Source organism: Hyla sarda, chromosome 1 (assembly GCF_029499605.1).
Source record: "Hyla sarda isolate aHylSar1 chromosome 1, aHylSar1.hap1, whole genome shotgun sequence".
Classification (NCBI taxonomy): Eukaryota; Metazoa; Chordata; class Amphibia; order Anura; family Hylidae; genus Hyla; species Hyla sarda.
This window is the reverse complement of record NC_079189.1, coordinates 72869898-72892356: the sequence shown is the minus strand read 5'-3', so window position 1 is coordinate 72892356 and position 22459 is coordinate 72869898. Positions and strand designations below refer to the sequence as shown.

General features: G+C 40.3%; 1 protein-coding gene across 4 annotated transcripts in view; it reads left to right on the top strand.

Moving 5' to 3' along the window:
- The window catches only part of SEL1L3 (SEL1L family member 3), a 119708-nt gene that overhangs the window by 89293 nt on the left and 7956 nt on the right, over positions 1–22459 (top strand). For all 4 annotated transcript variants that reach the window (XM_056555929.1, XM_056555919.1, XM_056555946.1 and 1 more), the window contains 9 exons: positions 1972–2148; positions 4296–4423; positions 6713–6796; positions 9771–9861; positions 15989–16073; positions 18372–18481; positions 18632–18759; positions 20870–20972; positions 21066–21129. In XM_056555929.1, coding sequence (XP_056411904.1) covers positions 1972–2148; positions 4296–4423; positions 6713–6796; positions 9771–9861; positions 15989–16073; positions 18372–18481; positions 18632–18759; positions 20870–20972; positions 21066–21129 — 970 coding nt within the window. The remainder of the gene's footprint in view (positions 1–1971; positions 2149–4295; positions 4424–6712; positions 6797–9770; positions 9862–15988; positions 16074–18371; positions 18482–18631; positions 18760–20869; positions 20973–21065; positions 21130–22459) is intronic.

Genomic DNA, 22459 nt, shown 5'->3' with positions numbered 1-22459 from the left:
GACGGGAAAGGAGGACGGGAAAGGAGGATGGGAAAGGAGGACGGGATAGGAGGACGGGATAGGAGGACGGGATAGGAGGACGGGATAGGAGGACGGGATAGGAGGACGGGATAGGAGGACGGGTAAGGAGGACGGGTAAGGAGGACGGGTAAGGAGGACGGGTAAGGAGGACGGGTAAGGAGGACGGGTAAGGAGGACAGGATAGGAGGACGGGATAGGAGGACGGGATAGGAGGACGGGATAGGAGGATGGGATATGATGATGGGATAGGAGGTCGGGATATGGGGTTGGGATATGACAATATATGAGGACGGGATATGAAGTCAAAAGCTTCCTCCTTTGTATATTTTCCTCCCCAACAAGGATTAGGAAGGAAAAACCGGGCAACGCCGGGTACTCAGTAGTGTTGCTGGCGAATATTCGCAATGCAAATTTTATTCGCGAATATCGCATATTCGCAAATTCGTGAATATTCGCGAATATAGCACTATATATTCGCAATTACGAATATATATATATTTTTTTCACAGTACACATCACAGTGATCACCCGTCTGCTTCCAGCTTGTGTGGTGTAAAGAAGGCTCAAATACTACTGTGTGAGACTGGCGTATGAATTTTCGCATATGTGAAAATTAGCTTATGTTAATTTTCGCATTTGCTAATTTTCGTTTATGCTAACTTTCGCATATGCGAATTTTTTGCATATGCGGATTTTTGTTTGTGTGAATTTTCGCATATGCGCAAATAAAACGCGGATATTACGAATATGCGAATTTAGCGAATATATGACGAATATTCGGCCATATATTTGCGAAATATCGCGAATTCGAATATGGCCTATGCCGCTCAACACTAGTACTCAGCTAGTATTGATATAAAACTCAACGTGTGTGTATGTATGTATGTTCCACAAAAACTTTCAAAGATATTAACATGAAACTTGGCACACATGTTACTTATATGTCAACAACAAACATAGGATAGGTGATTTAACCCTTACTCACCCCCATTTGCCAGGGGCATGGTTTATATTTAAAGTCCCATGCAAGTCAATGGGAAATATATGTTCCTGCATAACTTCCAAACGGCTGGAGATATTTCGATAATACTTGGTCACATGTTACTTATATGTCCACTTAAAATATAGGATAGTTAATTTAACCCTTTACTACCCCCATTTGTGAGGGTCGGGGTTTTTGTTTAAAGTCCCATGCAAATCAATGGGAAATGTATTTTCCCATATAATTTCCGTACGGCTGGAGATATTTCAATACCTGGTACACATATTAAGAGTCGGGATAGGAGGACGGGATGGGAGGTTGGTATAGGAGGTCGGGATAGGAGGACGGGATAGGAGGACGGGATAGGAGGACGGGATAGGAGGACGGGATAGGAGGACGGGAAAGGAGGACTGGATAGGAGGACGGGATAGGAGCTCGGGATAGGAGCTCGGGATAGGAGGTCGGGATAGGAGGTCGGGATAGGAGGTCGGGATAGCAGGACGGGATAGGAGGACGGGATAGGAGGACGGGATAGGAGGTCGGGATAGCAGGACGGGATACGAGGACGGGATAGGAGTTCGGGACAGGAGGTCGAGATAGGAAGACGGGATAGGAGGTCGGGATATGACAACAATATATGAGGACGTGATAGGAGGTCGGGATATGACAACAATATATGAGGACGTGATAGGAGGTCGGGATATGACAACAATATATGAGGACTGCATATGAAGTCAAAAGCTTCCTCCTTTGTTTATTTTCCTCCCCAACAAGGATTAGGAAGGAAAAACCGGGCAACGCCGGGTACTCAGCTAGTGTGTGTGTGTGTGTATATATATATATATATATATATATATATATATATATATATCTATATCTATATATATATATATATATATATATATATATATATTTTATTTTATTTTTTTTTTTTAACAATAGTTTATTGTTTTTCTCCTTGCGCCCAGGGACAAGTTGAAGCTCTGAATGGCTTGGGTTGGTATTACCATAATTTCCGGAAAGACTATGTCAGAGCTGTGAAATATTGGAGCAAAGCCTATGACAAGGGGAATGCAGATGCAGCATTTAACCTTGGAGTGATGCATCTATACGGCACCTACCCCGGGGAGGTTGGTGCCAATGAAGTAAGTATGACTTCACACCTTTTATTCTACATAGACTCAGATTAGAAAAAGATTTAAATTCTACTATTACTTCTGTATGCCGAAACATTTACCATTTTCGTTTGCGTCCTGGAAAGTGTAAACTTAAAGGGGTACTCCACTGGAAAACATACATATTTTTTTTTAAATGAACTGGTGCCAGAAAGTTACACAGATTTGTAAATTAAAAAATACAATGTAGCCCGGACCTTCTAGGTGAGTAAATAAAAATGGATATACGTGGATCGTGCTTCAATAATAATTATCATTTATTATAAAATATAGATAAGATCGACACTTCTCACAGGGCCCTTGTGAGAAGAACATACATATTAAAAGGCAACCTAACAATGTATTTAGGCAATAGTAATTAAAACTATAAACTTGGCATAGGATAATAAAATAAAATAGCAGAGTAAGATCTGTACCATACAAATATATATTAAAGAGTTGCTCTTCTAGATATTTAGGGTAGATATGTCCCTTTTAGATACAGTAGCAAACAGTCTGTAATATTAGAAATTGTTACCGGTCTGTAAATGGTAACTCAGGCGATGAGTATTGCTCCCGCAATGGCTGAGTGTCCGTGGTGTGCACAGTTCTCTGTGCGGTGCTTCCAATTGTGAGCCTGGTCCAGTAGGATCTGAGCGTGGTGGCAGTCGCTGTCGGCTGAGGCGCTGGCAGGCGCCGAAGATCGGAGTGGTGTCCGGGGACTGCTGGCGCTGGCGTGTGCTGGAGTTGGTGTTCCTCACCGCTTTGCTAGTTGGTAGACAGGACCATGTACTGGAGGACTGGATGTTCACCTCGTGGTGCCGACGTCTGACGTCAGAGCCGGGATGGCTGCACCAGGATGGTTACACCGGAATGGATCTGAACTGCTGAACCGGGTAGGTAGCAGAGTAAGAGCGCTAATGATGGTACAGTTCATAAAAGGTAACTGGCCATAAAATTTAGGCACAGTTCAAGTACTACTATGCCAGTAGATAACGACTAGACGCGTTTCAGGGTTGTATAATGTAACCCTTTCCTCAGTAGTCATGATAGTTGCCATAAATCATCAGTTGTTTTATATAGGCACAAATCCCACCCCTTAACACATTGATAGATAATAATAAAAAGCATAAATGGATTCAATGGATCGGTTCGCCTAGAGAGCAGTACTAAGTATAAAGTGGTGTGTGAATTCTGTTGGAAAAGTGTAACGATAGCAATTAAGGTATAGTTGCTTGCCCAGTTTGACCTCGGTGCGTAATAGTTGTGAGCTGCACACACCTACATAGTTTTTTCAGATTTGTAAATTACTTCTACAAAAGAATGGTAATCCTTCCAGTACTTATGAGCTGCTGTTTGATCCACAGGAAGTTCTTTTCTTTTTGAATTTCCTTTCTGCCTGACCACAGTGCTCTCTGATGACACCTCTGTCCATTATAGGAACTGTCCAGAGTAGGAGCAAATCCCCATAGAAAACCTATACTGCTCTGGACAGTTCCTAAAATGGACAGTGGTGTCAGCTGAGAGCACAGACAGAAAGGAAATTCAAAAAGAAAAGAACTTCCTGTGGATCATAACAGCAGCTGATAAGTACTGGAAGGATTAAGATTTTTGAATTTTTTAAGTAATTTACAAATCTGTTTAACTTTCTGGCACCAGTTGATTTAAAAAAATAATGTTTTCCAGTGGAGTTCCCCTTTAACACCAGACCCTGTATAGTTGCAACAGTCAACATTTTGGTTGGACAGTCCCATTAAAAAGACTGCAAAAGAGGCTTGTGAGAGAATTGTGAATTGTGACTGAGAATTGGGGTGAGATACAAAATACAATGTATTCACATAGAAATTGACATTTTTAATGTAAATTGTTATGTCTATAGAAACTGTAAAATAGTGTGCTAGACGAAAATATTTGACTGAAAATAGTCCATCGTTCTAGATCAGTGTTTCCCAATCAGGGTGCCTCCAGCTGTTTGCAAAACTACAACTCCCAGCATGCCCGGACAGCCTTTGGCTGTCCGGGCATGCTGGGAGTTGTAGTTTTTCAACAGATAGGTCTCTAGATAGTAGCTGTACATTCATGTTGACCCTATAGCCCAAGTCAAAATACAAAAATAATTCCTTTGTGTTCTCTTTCAGACTCAAGCCTATGAATTCATGTTAAAAGCTTCTGAAGGCGGCCATATTGAAGCTTCGATCAATGTGGCCCAATATTTAATCACTGGAATATTGGAAGGTGTCCAGAGAGATCCAAGTACCGCAATACTGTAAGTACGGTCATCTCTAATGTACTGCTTTAACACTGCAATCAATGATATAAAGGAATTAGAAATGAGCGAACTTACAGTAAATTCGATTCGTCACAAACTTCTCGGCTCGGCAGTTGATGACTTTTCCTGCATAAATGTGTTCAGCTTTCAGGTGCTCCGGTGGGCTGGAAAAGGTGGATACAGTCCTAGGAAAGAGTCTCCTAGGACTGTATCCACCTTTTCCAGCCCACGGGAGCACCTGAAAGCTGAACTAATTTATGCAGGAAAAGTCATCAACTGCCAAGCCGAGAAGTTTGTGACGAATCAAATTTACTGTAAGTTCACTCATCTCTAAAAGGAATCGTCAGCAACCATAGTAATATCGTCTGAAACTCCAAAGATGCATACGTCCAACCAGTTCATCCTATTATACTGCAGTGTTGATCCAGAAGAAGGCTGGAGTAACCCCGATCAGTAAACCGAACAGAGAATATTTACATCTAGTTGCAAACATTCATCAGTATAAGACTATGCTCACAAGGCGGAATTCTGCACAAATTCTGTTCAGCAAAGCAAAATTGCAGCAGAATTTCTTTGGTCTTAGAACACAGAATTCTGCTGGAATTCAAGCCCCATTGACTTCAATGGGATCCTGCCGCAGAATTCTGGTCTTGTATTTTGGTGGAATGCGGAAAGTAACATTTTCTCAGCTGGATGCCCGTCGCGGAAATTCTGCTGCGTTAACCCCTTAAAGGGGTACTCCCGTGAAAAAAAGAAATACATTTCCTCTGATGTCATGACCACAGTGCTCTCTGCTGACCTCTGCTGTCATTTTAGGAACTGTCCAGAGCAGCATATGTTTGCCATGGGGATTTTCTCCTGCTCTGGACAGTTCCTAAAATGACAGCAGAGGTCAGCAGAGAGCACTGTGGTCATGACATCAGAGGAAATGCATTTCTTTTTTGGATTTCTCTGTAGTATACAGCCCATAAAATGTATTGGAAGGATTAAGATTTTTTCATAGAAGTGATTTATAAATCTGTTTAACTTTCTGGCACCAGTTGATTTAAAAGAAAAAAAGTTTTCCACGGAAGTGCCCCTTTAAGGACCAGGCCATTTTTTGGTTTTTAAAACGCTTTCAATTTTGCACCTACAGACTCATATGAGGGCTTGTTTTTTGCATCACCAATTGTACTCTGTAATGACATCAGTCATTTAATTACAAAATCTACCGCAAAATCAAAAAATATATATTTGAGGGAGGGGTGAAATTTGGGGGCTTCTGTTAATACACAGAGCAATTTTCAGTGAAAATGACACCTTACCTTTATTCTGTAGGTCCATACGGTCACAAGGATACCTAATTTATATAGGTTTTATTTTACTACTTAAAAAAATTATAACTACATGCACCAAAATTAGCATATTTTAAATTGTCATCTTCTGACCCCTATAACTTTTTTATTTTTCCATATACGGGGCTCTATGGGGGCAAATTTTTTGCGCCATGATCTGTAGTTTTATTTTAATGGGACTTTTTGATCTTTTATGACTTTTATGGTATTAAACGCACAGTTATGGACTTGATTGGGAACCGCGATTTTGCCGTGTATGTCCCGATCAGCATCTCTGAACTACCGGCACCGTTTACCCTGCACTTTAGACGCTGCAATTAACTTTGATCACGGCGTCTAAAGGGTTAATGCTGGGCATAGGCCCGATCGGGGGTTGCCCGGCATAAACCGTGGGTCCTGGCTGCTCATAGCAACCGGGACCCACTGAGTTTGAACGCTCTCCGCTCATGAGAACGATATAAACCTCGGTAACTAGACCAGGGCGTACAGGCACGCCCTCGGTCCTTAAGTACCAGGACGCAAGGGCGTACCTGTATGCACTTCGTCCTGGAAGGGTTAATGGGACTACGGTATCCAATTGAAGTGAATGCACAGTAAATTTCGACTGAATTCTTCCGTTGAATTTCGTACTGAAATTCTGCCGTCTGAACAAAGCCTAACTGGAACAGACCTTTTACAGTATATCCAGCCTAAGCCTTCCTGATTCAGTAATAATTGCATCACAAGGGTACGTTCACACGTTCGTATTTTGCTGCAGATTTTCTACTGCTGAATTTCCTACCCATTGACTTCAATGAGTGGGAAAATACGTAGCAGGTAGGAAAATATGCAACGGCAAGTAGGCAGCAAAATACAGAACATGTGACCCTACCCTAAAGATTGTCAAAGATTATTAATTTATTCATTGGATACAACAGTCTAATATGAAACTTTACAATTTATTTCTTGTTAGGTTAGCAAAGTTTGTTGCGGAACAGAATGGAAACATTGGACTCATCATTCGGAAAGCTGTAAATGCGTATCTGGATGGTGCTCTGTAAGTCAGATTATAGGATTTTAAAAAAAAAAAATTATTTAACCCACTCAAAGCCAGTTCACATGGCAGAGGGCAATCCAAATGGTTCTTTTCTGGCTACTAAAAAAAATTGGCCAGAGCAAGTAGATGGTAATATGAATGAAAACAAAAAATATGGTAACCCTTCCACCTGGTCCAGCACTGCTGCCTATCCAGAGTCATCAGTAGGAGCGCTCTGGTGACGGCACTGTACAGGACGCTGCTGTAGCCGGTCACTGGCCTCTGTGGTCACAAGCACTTGACCTCTAAGGCCAGTGATCAGCTGCAGTCTCCTGTGCACAGTTTACACTGACTTTACCAGAACACTTCCGCCAGGAGCGACATAGTAACATCGCCAGCTTATTGAGGTTAATTTTTTTTTTAGTTTTTTTTTTTTCTACCATCTCTAGTGTCTCAGAGCGCTATCTGGGGCTGGGATTCTGATAATTCCTGTCCCATCCATGCTAATGTCAAGTATTTGATGCATTTCAATGCTCTGAACTGTATTTTTTATGTTTTTGCACTTTTTGGAGGGGTATTCCAGGTAAAAACTTTTTTATATATTTAAACTGGCTCCAGAAAGTTAAACAGATTTGTAAATTACTTCTATTAAAAAATCTTAATCCTTTCAGTACTTATGAGCTGATGAAGTTGAGTTGTTCTTTTCTGTCTAAGTGCTCTCTGATGACATCTGTCTCGGGAACCGCCCAGTTTACAAGCAAATCCCCATAGCAAACCTCTTCTACTCTCTGCAGTTCCCGAGACAAGCAGAGATGTCAGCAGAGAGCACTGTTGCCAGACAGAAAATAACAACTCAACTTCAGCAGCTGATAATTATTGAAAGGATTAAGATTTTTTTTAATAGAAGTAATTTACAAATCTGCTTAACTTTCTGGAGCCAGTTGATATAAAAAAAAAGTTTTTTCCTGGAATACCTCTTTAATACTTGGATAAGTAGCTGCCAAGCTGCACTTTGTAATCTGTGTAGCAGATCATTGTAAAGAGAACAAGGACTTTTTATTGTATATTTCTCAAGGCATAACCCATGGGAGACAACCATGGATATATCCCCCTCTGGGATGCTGTGACACAACTAAGCTCTCTCTAGTGAGGAGATTAGAACCACAAGGATCAGCCGACCATATCAATTTAAAGGGGTATTCCAGGAAAAAACTTTTTTTTTTATATCAACTGGCTCCAGAAAGTGAAACAGATTTGTAAATTATTTCTATTAAAAAAATCTTAATCCTTTCAATAATTATCAGCTGCTGAAGTTGAGTTGTTGTTTTCTGTCTGGCAACAGTGCTCTCTGCTGACATCTCTGCTTGTCTCGGGAACTGCACAGAGTAGAAGAGGTTTGCTATGGGGATTTGCTTCTAAACTGGGCGGTTCCCGAGACACGTGTCATCAGAGAGCACTTAGACAGAAAAGAACAACTCCACTTCATCAGCTCATAAGTACTGAAAGGATTAAGATTTTTTTTTAATAGAAGTAATTTACAAATCTGTTTAACTTTCTGGAGCCAGTTGATATATATAAAAAAGTTTTTTCCTGGAATACCCCTTTAATTCTGTGCCTCATGCCATTACACATCCTCCTGCCCTGTACAATTCATTTATTAAGCTGGAAACGTGTTTTAAGAAGATAAATCACTTCAGTGGGGTTCACATTTAATGCCAGACATCGTATATAAAGAAGAGAGGTGCTGTTTTTTGGGGGAAACATAACTTCTGTTCCTATGTCATTCCTTGTTTGTTTTTTGTTAATGGCATCTGTCATATTGAACATGATTTACTATCTATAGGTAACATGTTATATAGCTGGAGGAATGGAGCAGGATGAGTTTATTCCGTAATCGCCTGAAAATATGGCTGCCCACTAGACTCCTAACTAGAGATGAGCGAACTTACAGTAAATTCGATTCGTCACGAACTTCTTGGCTCGGCAGTTGATGACTTTTCCTGCATAAATTAGTTCAGCTTTCCGGTGCTCCGGTGGGCTGGAAAAGGTGGATACATTCCTAGGAGACTCTTTCCTAGGAATGTATCCACCTTTTCCAGCCCACCAGAGCACCTGAAGGCTGAACTAATTTATGCAGGAAAAGTCATTAACTGCCGAGCCGAGAAGTTCGTGACGAATTCGAATTTACTGTAAGTTCGCTCATCTCTACTCCTAATGCCAGGATGAGCAGAGGTTTAAAGGGGTACTCCGCTGTTCAGCGTTTGGAACAAACTGTTCCGAACGCTGGAGCCGGGGCCGGGAGCTCGTGACGTAATAGCCCCGCCCCATCATGCTGTCATGCCCCGCCCCCTCAATGCTAGTCTATGGGAGGGGGTGTGACAGCCGTCACGCCCCCTCCCATAGACTTGCATTGAGGAGGTGGGGCGTGACGGAATAAGGGGGCGGGGCTATGACTTCCCGAGCTCCCACCTCCAGCCTTCGGAACAGTTTGTTCCAAACACTGAGCAGCGGAGTACCCCTTTAAATAAATTAAATACAAATGGGTTATTTTGAATTGACAATGACTCCTTTAAATAAATAATCTAGGGTTATAACTTAAAGGGGTATTCCAGGCAAAACCTTTTTTTATATATATCAACTGGCTCCGGAAAGTTAAACAGATTTGTAAATTACTTCTATAAAAAAATCTTAATCCTTCCAATAGTTATTAGCTTCTGAAGTTTTCTGTCTAACTGCTCAATGATGATGTCACGTCCCGGGAGCTGTGCATGATGGGAGAATATCCCCATAGGAACTGCATAGCTCCCGGGACGTGAGTCATCAGAGAACAGTTAGACAGAAAACAACTCAACTTCAGAAGCTAATAACTATTGGAAGGATTAAGATTTTTTAATAGAAGTAATTTACAAATCTGTTTAACTTTCCGGAGCCAGTTGAATACCCCTTTAAACCAGATATGTTGCGAAGTTCTTATCTTTCTCTTGATTTCTTGCAGATATGAGGCTTTTCTTAATTTCATCTTGACTGCAGAAGCCGGAGTGGAGATGTCACAGACAAATGTGGCATTCCTTTGTGAAGAACATTTAGTATGTATCTTTGTTTTTCTGACTAAGCATCCTTCTGCTATCACACCTGAATAATCCCAAGTTTAAAAATAAGAACATAGCTGCTTTCTTTTAGAAACAGTGCCACATTCGACCAGTGGTTGCGAGTGGTATTGCAGCTAAGTCCTGTTTTCATCAGGGAATCTGAGCTACAATACTAAACACAACCCATGGACAGGTGTGATACTGTTTGTGAACAAAAGCAGCTAATTCTGGGCAACTACATTAAAAAGATTTTGTAGGTTATGGAGCCTTGTAATATAGATTGTTCCTCCAAGCTCAGGACCATAGCTGCAAAATAATTAGAAGAACCATAACTATACAGATGACTCCGTGCAGTCTGAGCAGCATCAGCGTAGATCAGGGACCTCCAACTTGTGCCTCTCTAGCTGGGAAACTACAACTACCAGCAACCTTTGGCTGTCAACTAGAGATGAGCGAACTTACAGTAAATTCGATTCGTCACGAACTTCTCGGCTCGGCAGTTGATGACTTTTCCTGCATAAATTAGTTCAGCTTTCCGGTTCTCCGGTGGGCTGGAAAAGGTGGATACATTCCTAGGAAAGAGTCTCCTAGGACTGTATCCACCTTTTCCAGCCCACCGGAGAACCTGAAAGCTGAACTAATTTATGCAGGAAAAGGCAGCAACCGCCGAGCCGAGAAGTTCGTGACGAATCGAATTTACTGTAAGTTCGCTCATCTCTACTGTCAACCATAGAGCATGAAATTACATCTTCATGCCTCTTCATAGAATGTCTACTTTGGGCCCTGCCTCCATAATGTGGCATCCGATGGAACATGTCGAACACATGATAAATAAATGTATTAAAAGTGGAGCTAGAAATAAGCTGTTATCCAATTTATAATAACAACATTTTATATATATATATATATATATATATATATATATATATATATATATACTGCATAAGGGAATTCTGAGTTCATAGAGAGCATCCTATATTAAAGGGGTACTCTGGTGGAAAACATTTTTTTTTTTAAATCAACTGGTGCCAAAAAGTTGAACAGATTTCTAAATAACTTCTATTTAAAAATCTTAATTCTTCCAGTACTTATCAGCTGCTGTATGCTCCACAGCAAGTTCTTTTCTTTTTGAATTTCTTTTCTGTCTGACCGCAGTGCTCTCTGCTGACACCTCTGTCCATGTCAGGAACTGTCCAGAGCAGGAGCAAATCCCCATAGCAAACCTATCCTGCTCTGTTTTTATAAACATATTTGGTATCGCCGCGTGCGTAAATGTCCGAACTATCAAAATATATTGTTAATGATCCCGTACGGTGAACGGCGTAAACGTAAAAAATAAAAATAAAGTCCAAAATTGCTGCTTTTTGTAAAAAAAAAAAAAATTCATAAAAAGTGATTTAAAAGTTTCATATATGCAAATGTAGTATCGATAAAAATTACAGATCATGGTGCAAAAAATGAGCCCTCATACCGCCCCATATATGGAAAAATGAAAAAGTTATAGGTGGTCAAAATAGGGCGATTTTAAACATGATTTTGTACAAAAAGTTTGAGATTTTTTTTAAGCAGTACAATAATATAAAAGTATTAAAACTAAGAGAATAGAATGTACTGATGATGTGCTCTCCTGGGTCTCCTGATGACGTTCTGAACACACTACAGCTTTAACAATTGGCTACTGGGTTTGGAACATTATCAGGAAAGCCGGAGGAGTAAATCCTCAGGGTAAGTAAACAAGAAAGCCAAACGAACCCTTTGCACAACAGACACCGCTTGATCCCTGCGGATCCCATTGACTTGAATGGGGTCCATCAGGTGTCTGGTATTATAGAGGATTTGAGCGGAGAAAAAAATAGGACATTTTTTTTCTTTTTTCGCTAAACTCCCAAAACTTAAACATGTTCAACAATGGAGTTCCTTTTAGCAGAGCACAACGTCTGTGTGAACCTAGCCTAAATTGGACACTGATTACAAAGAGTTCCTCTTGCTTGGGAGAGCCTGTGCCTTATTAAAGGGGTACTCCGGTGGAAAACTGTTTTTTTAATCAACTGGTGCTAGGAAGTTAAACAGATTTGTAAATTACTTAAATTAAAATGTTTTAATCCTTCCAGTAGTTATTAGCTGCTGAATACTACAGAGGAAATTCTTTATTTATTAATATATTTATTTTTGGAACACAGAGCTCTCTGCTGTCTGCTCACGAGCACAGTGCTCTCTGCTGACATCTCTGTCCATTTTAGGAACTGACCAGAGCAGCATATGTTTGCTATGAGGATTTTCTCGGGACAGTTCTTAAAATGGACAGAGATGTCAGCAGAGAGCACTGTGCTCGTGAGCAGACAGCAGAGAGCTCTGTGTTCCAAAAATAAAAGTATTTCTTCTGTAGTATTCAGCAGCTAATAAGTACTGGAAGGATTAAGATTTTTTTTAATAGAAGTCATTTACAAATCTGTTTAACTTTCTGGCACCAGTTGATTTAAAAAAAAAATTGTTATCTAGGGGAGTACCCCTTTAATGCAACTTAAAAGAAAAGGAAGCATGAAGTGCTCCTAAATCTCCTGGTAGACGGATGCGTTGACCCTGGACCAACACCAGCAGATGACATGGCTCCCCAAATCATAGTTATTGTGGGGGCTTTGGGGTTTTCATAAGCTGTAAGGCTGCATTAACACAACGTTTTTGCAATACAGTTCCCGTATCAGGTTTTTGATGAAAAACGGATTCCTCAAAACAGGACTAAGCTGTATCAAAACGTGTACAAATGTCAACCCGTATACAGTTAAAAACCGTGTATGGTTTGCAAAATTATGTCTGGTTGCATCCGTTTTGTAAGAAAAAAACGTATACGTTTTTAACCTCTTCAGAACATTGCGAGTCCTTAAGGACTGAGGGCGTATCCATACGCCCGTGGGAATTCCGGTCCCCACCGCTAGCCGGTTGGGGACCGGAGCCGTATGTCTGCTGAAATCTTTCAGCAGGCATCCCGGCATATCGCCCAGGGGGGTCATTATGCCCCCCCCCATGTCGGCGATGGCTGCAGATCGCTGGACAATTCAGTCCAGCGATCTGCGGCGATTCCGGGTCAATCGGGTCTTACCCTTTTTAAAAATGTAACATTTTTGGGAAAACAAACATTTTAGGTAAAAAAAATTAAAACATTTTTTACATATGCAAAAGTTGTGAAACACCTGTGGGGTGTAAAGGTTCACTTAACCCCTTGTTACGTTGCCCAAGGGGTCTAGTTTCCAAAATAGTATGTCATGTGTTTTTTTTTTTGCTGTCCTGGCACCATAGGGGCTTCCTAAATGCGGCATGCCCCCAGAGCAAAATTTGCTTTCAAAAAGCCAAATGTGACTCCTTCTCTTCTGAGACCTGTAGTGCGCCAGCAGAGCACTTTTCACCCCCATATGGCATGTTTTCTGAATCGGGAGAAATTGGGCTTCAAATTGTTTGGGGTATTTTCTGCTATTACCCTTTTTAAAAAATAAAAATTTTTGGGAAAACAAGCATTTTAGGTAAAATTTTTTTTTTTTTTTTTTACATTTGCAAAAGTCGTGAAACACCTGTGGGGTATAAAGGCTCACTTTATCCCATGTTACATTCCCCAAGGGGTCTAGTTTCCAAAATGGTATGCCATGTGTTTTTTTTTTTTTTGCTGTTCTGGCACCATAGGGGCTTCCTAAATGCAACATGCCCCCCAAAAACCATTTCAGAAAAATGTACTCTCCAAAATCCCCTTGTCGCTCCTTCGCTTCTGAGCCCTCTACTGCGCCCGCCGAACACTTTACATAGACATATGAGGTATGTCCTTACTCGAGAGAAATTGGGCTACAAATACAAGTAAAAATGTTCTCCTTTTACCCCTAAAAATTCAAAAATTGGGTCTACAAGAACATGTGAGTGTGAAAAATGAAGATTTTGAATTTTCTCCTTCACTTTGCTGCTATTCCTTTGAAACACCTAAAGGGTTAAATCGTTGACTGAATGTCATTTTTAATACTTTGGGGGGTGTAGTTTTTATAATGGGGTCATTTATGGGGTATTTCTAATATGAAGACCCTTCAAATCCACTTCAAACCTGAACTGGTTCCTGAAAAATATCGAGTTTGAAAATTTTGTGAAAAATTTGAAAATTGCTGCTGAACTTTGAAGCCCTCTGGTGTCTTCCAAAAGTAAAAACTTGTCAATTTTATGATGCCAACATAAAGTAGACATATTGTATATGTGAACCAAAAACATTTTTTTTCGTAATATCCATTTTCCTTACAAGCAGAAAGCTTCAAAGTTAGAAAAATGCAAAATTTTCAAATTTTTCATCAAATTTACGGATTTTTCACCAAGAAAGGATGCAAGTTACCACAAAAATTTACCACTATGTTAAAGTAGAATATGTCACGAAAAAACAGTCTCGGAATCAGAATGATAACTAAAAGCATTCCAGAGTTATTAATGTTTAAAATGACAGTGGTCAGATGTGCAAAAAACGCTCCGGTCCTTAAGGCCAAAATGGGCTTGGTCCTGAAGGGGTTAACTTTTCCCTCCATTTTGAATAAAGTTTCACTTGTTTGATTGAAATTCCAAGAAAAAAAACTGTCAAAACAAAGTCAAAAACTGTGTGGTGAAAACCGTATGGAACCGTACGCACATACAGTTCTGTACGGTTCCCATTGACTCCCATGTTAAAAAAAAAAAAAACGTATACAGTTTAATACAGTTTTTCACCCGGACCAAAAACCGTGGTAGACTACTTTTTTGGGTACGGGAAAAAAACTGACAAAACCGTACAGGACACAAAACAGACACAACCTGATGCATCTTTTAGCATACGGTTTTCAATGGAGAGTCAATGTATACGGTTTTCCATACGGTTCCGTGCGGTTTTCAGATTGAAAACGTATACGTGAACTGTACTGCAAAAAGGTGGTGTGAACCCAGCCTCTGCCATAATCATCACAATTATGACAAATCACGGCTTGGACTATCTCGCTTTACATGTAATGAGTCGCTCTCATATATTAGTTTCACCTTTTAAGTTGCATTACTGAAATAAATGAACTTTGCGCGATATTCTAATTTTTCGAGTTTCCCCTGTACAATTGTCGCATAGAGACATATAGGACAGGGTAGAATTTCCCTGTGATATGGCCTAAATCTGGTCCGCACTACTTTTCTGCGACATTTCGCAGAAAAGTCGCACACGATAAATAAGTGACCACTGCACAAAGAGATCTCCATTAGATCATTTAGTAGTCATAAAAATGAAACGGTTTAAACGAAATGTCGCATGAAAAGTCGCACGGGACCAGCCTGCGACTTTTCATGCGACACATTTAGACGAATAAAGCCGTCTAAATTTCATGATAAATTCCCCTCGTATGTCGTGATCCCGCACCCTGTCTCTGTTTCATGCTGCTTGTGGTTACGTTTATTTCTTTACAACATTTGAAGGGGTACTCTGGTGGAAACCTTTTTTTATTTTATTTTTTATTTTTTTATTTATTTATTTATTTAGTTTTTTAATCAACTGGTGCCAGAAAGTTCAACAGATTAGTAAATTGCTTCTTTAAAAAAAAATAAAAAATAATAATAATAATAATAATCTTAATCCTTCCAGTACTTATTAGCTGCTGAATACTACAGAGGAAAATTCTTTTCTTTTTGGAACACAGAGCTCTCTGCTGACATCACGAGCACAGTGCTCTCTGCTGACATCTCTGTCCATTTTACGAACTATCCAGAGTAGGAGAAAATCCCCATAGCAAACAAATGCTGCTCTGGACAGTTCCTAAAATGGACAGAGATGTCAGCAGAGAGCACTGTGGTCATGATGTCAGCAGAGAGCTCTTTGCTCGTGATTCAGCACTGTGTTCCAAAAAGAAAAGAATTTCCTCTGTAGTATTCAGCAGCTAATAAGTACTGGAAGGATTAAGATTTTTTAATAGAAATAATTTACAAATCTGTTTAAATTTCTGGCACCAGTTGATAAAAAAAAAAAAAAGTTTTCCACCGGAGTACCACTTTAAATACAAAATAGAATATTATTTCTTTGTGTCAACTTTGATAGAAATATACGTGTTCTCCTTTAATTTATAAGGTAACAAATAGTTTTTGTGTTTTTTTTTAGGCATTGTCGACAACCTCCTTTGGAGATATTTGCATTTGGAGGTATTATAACTTGTCTGTACATCAGCACAATCCTTCTAGTTATGGTACGTCTCGATGGTATATATTTTTTATCTGGAACAGTAACAGAAAATACATTTTTTTCTTGCCATGCAGTGCAACACTGTCTATTAGCCAGGAGATGGCGCTATGTATTAATCATCCAATGAAGTCATTGGCATGATATTGTGTTTCCCAAAACAGTGTGTCTCCAGCTGTTGCAAAACTATAACTCCCAGCATGCCCGGACAGCCAAAGGCTGTCCGGGCATGCTGGGAGTTGTAGTTTTGCAACAGCTGGAGACACACTGTTTGGGAAACACTGTTTAAAGCAAAGTATTTTGTTTTCAATTACTTTTGAGGATCAAAATAATACTGGTTTCACATGGCACGGCAGTATCTGGCCTAGAAATACTGATGCTTTTTTGGGCATTTTGTTACCCTGCATTTTTTATCATGACAAGTCATGTGATTCTTTTATCATGTGACTCAAGGATTTCAATAGAAGAAAGTGGTGGTGGGGGGGGATGGCAGAAAAATGCCAATGCTAAACCCACATGGTGTTTATTTATTATGCTTTTTGCTCCCATAGACTTCTATAGGAGAGAAGCAGCAAAATCTTGTCCAAAAAATAAAATAAAATAAAAAATGCCATAGTCTCAACATGCTATCATTTTGGAAAACTGCCACTGAGCCCAAAACCGGAGAAAACACCAAAGATGTGTGCAAAAACGACAAAGGGAAAAACACCTAGTGGGTTTGGTGTTGCGGCTAACCTCTAGATGCAGTGTTTTTTCATAAAAGAAAATAAAATAAAAACTCTGTGCAGCATTTGTGGCCTTTTTATGTTGGCATTTAAAAAAAAGCGGAAGCCTAGCCTATGGCCTTCAAACAGGGCGTATTATGACTGTGTATAGTCGTTCGTATTACGGCCACAAGGCCTGGCCTGAGTGCGGGTCTGAACTGAGACGTGTTAGTTCAGGCAGGGCCTGTTCTGCCAATAGGCAAAATAGGCAGCCGCCTAGAGCACCCTCTTGATCGGGGCTCCACTCTGCACGCTGCAAGGAAGTTAGTAGCCAGCTAGAATGTGAAACACCCACCCAGCCAGCACCACTGTGTCACCCCAATAGTAAGGTAATTACATAAGGAGGAGGTTTGTTACAGTGTGTCACCCCAGTAGTAAGGTAATTACATGAGAAGGTTTGTTACAGTGTGTCACCCCAGTAGTAAGGTGATTACATGAGGAGTGGGTTTGTTACATTGTGTCACCCCAGTAGTAAGGAGAGTACATGAGGAGGAGGTTTGTTACATTGTGTCACCCCAGTAGTAAGGTGATTACATGAGAAGGAGGTTTGTTACATTGTGTCACCCCAGTAGTAAGGTGATTACATGAGGAGTGGGTTTGTTACAGTGTGTCACCCCAGTAGTAAGGAGATTACATGAGAAGGTTGTTTACAGTGTGTCTCCCCAGTAGTAAGCAAATTACATGAGGAGGAGGTTTTTTACAGTGGGTCACCTCAGTAGTAAGGTTATGATATGAGGAGGAGGTTTGTTACAGTGTGTCACCCCAGTAGTAAGGTAATTACATGACAAGGAGGTTTGTTACAGTGTGTCACCACAATAGTAAGGTGATTACATGAGGAGGGGGTTTGTTACAGTGTCACCCCAGTAGTAAGGTAATTACATGGGAAGGAGGTTTGTTACAGTGTGTCACCCCAGTAGGAAGGTAATTACATGAGTAGGTTTGTTACAGTGTGCCACCCCAGTAGTAAGGTAGTTAAATGAGGAGGTTTGTTACAGTGTGTCACCCCAGTAGTAAGGTTACAATATGAGGAGGTTTGTTACAGTGTCAACCCAGTAGTAAGGTAATTACATGAGTAGGTTTGTTACAGTGTGTCACCCCAGTAGTAAGGTAATTACATGAGGAGAAGGTTTGTTACAGTGTGTCACCCCAGTAGTAAGGTTATGATATGAGGAGGAGGTTTGTTACAGTGTGTCACCCCAGTAGTAAGGTTATGATATGAGGAGGAGGTTTGTTACAGTGTGTCACCACAGTAGTAAGGTGACATGAGGAGGATGTTTGTTACAGTGTGTCACACCAGTAGTAAGGTGTGGGTGTGTCAAAGGGCGGAACTAATGGGCAGGGTCAAGGGGCGGCAAAATTAGCTTTTGCCTAGGGTGGCAAAAATCCTTGCACCAGCCTTGAGTTCAGGCCATCAAACCAATGGTCAGGTCAGGTGAGGTCTTGCACCTGTAATACTGACACATATACGCATCCATTATACACACATGTAAACCAGTACAGTTGGTATAATATGTAATAGTAATAGCATATCTCTTTTATAGCTTTATTGAAGATGGGTGATATGTATTATTATGGTGGCAAAAATCAGCAGAAAGACCTGGAACTTTCAATGACGATGTACACACGGGCAGCAATACAAGGCGAATCTCAGGTAAACAAATACGTCTGATTTATTTTTGGCAGCAATATCTATGGAAATTTACACAATAGCATATTGCACAATCTTCACACACCTTCCTGATCTTGTATGTTTTGTACACGGACACTTCCTTGTTGACATTGTTCTTTATATCTTTTTTAGGGTTTTTTCAATCTAGCTCAGCTGGCGCAAGAAGGAATCGCCATACCGGAGTATTTGTTGAGGCTCCTTAATATTGAGTCATCTGTTCATCTTAACAACAATTCTCTGGCGATCCAACTCTATGAAAGGTGCAATTCCCATATGTTCTGATGCACGTGATGTACCACCACTTCCAGTGCTTTCGTTTTTTATTCTCATTATTATTATTTTGTAACTTAGTTTTAGTATTCGGCTGGGTTCACACTTGCTTTGTATGTTCTTTTACTATGTTCCATCATTGAAGCAGAACAATAAATAAGACACCCACAGACGGACACAAACAGTACCCGAGGGACCACATGGACTTTCATGCGGTCCGACAGGTTTCTGGCATGGTGCCTAGCATCTTACCAAAGAGCCTGGAACGGAACTACCGAACAAGTGTATACAAAAACAAACGGGCACCATTAAAATATATATATCAGGGTACAAAAAATTGCTTCAAAATAATCTGAACAAATGAAACAAAAGAAAAGCAATAAAGATTGGTGTTGAGCGGCATAGGCAATATTCAAATTCGCGATATTTCCCGAATATATGGACAAATATTCGTCATATATTCGCAAAATTAGCATAATCGTAATATTCACGTTTTTTTTTCGCATATGCGAAAATTCGCATATGTGAAAATTAATGAACTTTATAGCAAGTATACCAGTGTTACTTGATAGAAGCAGCAGAAGGGAGAGATCAATATTCGCGAATACAGTGGTCCCTCAACATACGATGGTAATTCGTTCCAAACGACCCATTGTTTGTCGAATCCATCGTATGCTGAGGGATTCGTGCAATGTAAAAAGTGCATTTAATACTCACCTATCCCCGCCTCTCCGGACCGCGTCCTCACCGCTCCCGATGCTGTCCCAGGGGCTCCCGATGCTGTGCCGCTGCTCCGGCATCTTCTTCGGAATCCTCCGGCTTCTTCCGCATCTTCTCCGTTGTCCGGGCCTCGCTTTCTGGTGACGTTATTACGTTGCGGTGCCGGGACGCCGTGCCCAGCGACATAATAACGACGCCGGAAAGCGAGGCCCGGACCCTGGAGAAGATGCAGAAGACGCCGGAGGATCGCGAAGTGGACCCGGTGCAGCGGGGATAGGTAAGTGAACCTGTCCGGGATGCTTAAACTGCTATCCGACAGCAGCTTAAGCATTTTGCGCTGTCGGATAGCAGTTAATGCGATGGCCCCGACATATAAAAGCATCGTATGTCGATTTGATCATATGTCGGGGCCATCGCATGTCGGGGGGGGGGGGGTCACTGTATTTGCATATGCGAATATTCGGCGGTCTCACACAGACTACACAAGCTGGAAGCAGAGAAGGATGATCATTGTGATGAGTACTATGAAAAAAAAAAGCGAATATTCATAATTTCGAATATATAGTGCTATATATATTCGCAAATTCACGAAAATACGATATTCGTGAATAAAATTTGAGTTGCGAATATTCGCGAGCAACACTAATAAAGATATTTCACACCCTTACTAATAGTACATGCAAAATATATAAACTGGAGGATGAAGGACAAATAAACCTGCAACCCACCCTCAACCCCCTACAGCAGTGGTCTCCAACCTGCGGACCTCCAGATGTTGCAAAACTACAATTCCCAGCATGCCCGGACAGCCAACGGCTGTCCGGGCATGCTGGGATTTGTAGTTTTGCAACATCTGGAGGTCCGCAGGTTGGAAACCACTGCCCTACAGTAATATAGCCTCATATGCACAGTGGTGGAAATAATAAAGACACTAATGTATGAATAACAATGAACCTCTACTTTTACTTAACTCAGACAGAAACAATACCAATCATGAGATCTGTCCAGGGTAAAGGAACTGTCCAGGGTAAAAAGAAATCCCCATTGCAAACATATGCTGTTCTGGACAGTTCATAAAATGGACAGAGATGTCAGCAGAGAGCACTGTGCTCGTGATGTCAGCAGAGAGCTCTGTGTTCCAAAAAGAAAATAATTTCCGCTGTAGTATTCAGCAGCTAATAAGTACAGGAAGGATTAAGATTTTTTTAATAGAAGTAATTTACAAATCTGTTTAACTTTCTGGCACGAGTTGATAAAAAAAAAGTTTTTCACCGGAGTACCCTTTAAATCCACCCCTTTAAGGATTGGCTTTGTCTTGTTGAATTTGGTATTGGTAATACGTGAATCAATAAACTAATCTATTTATTTATTTTTTTGCAGATGTCAGAATGAAAGCATTGATGATAGCATTAATCCTTGCACATTGGTGCTGCTTTACCTGCAGCTGACTGACGCTTGCCATTTCATACTGAATTCCTCTCTGGTAATGTTTAGAACTACTGTCATTTCAAATAATTATGAATTATTAAGAATTGGCAAAAGCTATTTTACAAGCTGTACAACTCTTCTTTTCCAGGTTCGTGTACTTGTGTCGGTCATATTGGCTACCTTTTTATTACAGTGCGTATATACTCTGCAAGGTGAGGCCCTATGAAATAGTTAAACCTAGGCCAGCCAGCTATAATATTCATTGCACAAGCAATTGCTAAGATTCAGGAATGAATTTGATGAATTATGAAAGACTTAGACCAGATTACGGCCCCTTTCACACTGTCCAGTCAGGGAACGGCCGTTAGGTTCTTTTTTTTTCTTTTATGCCTTTAAAGGGGTACGCCGGTGGAAAACTTTTTTCTTTAAATCAACTGGTGCCAGAAAGTTAAACAGATTTGTAAATGACTTCTATTAAAAAATTTTACCCTTCCACTACTTTTTAGCAGCTGTATGCTACAGAGGAAATTCTACTTTTTGAATTTCTTTTTTGTCTTGTCCACAGTGCTCTCTGCTGACACTTGCTGCCCGTATAAGGAACTGTCCAGAGCAAGAGAAAATCCCCATCGCAAACCTATGCTTTTCTGGACAGTTCCTGACAAGGGTTAACATGTGTCAGCAGAGAGCACTGTGGACAAGACAAAAAAGAAATTCAAAAAGTATAGAATTTCTTCTGCAGCATACAGCTGCTAAAAAGTACTGGAAGGGTAAAGATTTTTTTAATAGAAGTCATTTACAAATCTGTTTAACTTTCTGGCACCAGTTGATTTAAAAAAAAAAAATGATTACCACCGGAGTACCCTTTTAACGTCCGTTATCAGGACGGGGCTCAATGGGCAACAATGGGGCCCGACAGGTCATATTTACTGTTATGTAGTCCGTCGGGCGCTGTTTGTTTTTTACCGGGAGTAGTGGGAGAAAAAGACATTGCATGATGATATTTTCTCCCGCTATTTTTCCGTTTCCCTGACAGCCGTGCACTGCCGCGTTCATACAGCAGTGTGAAAGAAACCTAAGCTAGAATGTTTTTTTTTTCACATTTAACAGGGAAAACTATAAACTTCATAGGGCTTATTTATTTTCTATTGAAAAGTTTACAATATAGTTTGTGTCGCCAACACCGAAAAAAGGACCATACTGATAAATAGTGAAAACAAGGAACAAAGTCTTTATTGATATATAACAAAATCTAAAAACATGTATTAAAAAACACATATGTAAAGAATGGGTACAATGGAAAATCAGGCAGAAGAGAAGAAGATGGTGGCGCTAAAAGGAAAATAACAATCAACTAGTAATGGAGAAAGAATCCATATAAGGATATTTCTAAGCTAGGTATGGATCATAGATAGTGATAAGGCATGGCATATAACGGTATATATCACCAGCATAAAAGTACAGGAACATCACTGGATCTTACAACCCCATAAGAAAATATATATGACCCATGACAATATGTATCACCAGCATAAAAAAATATAC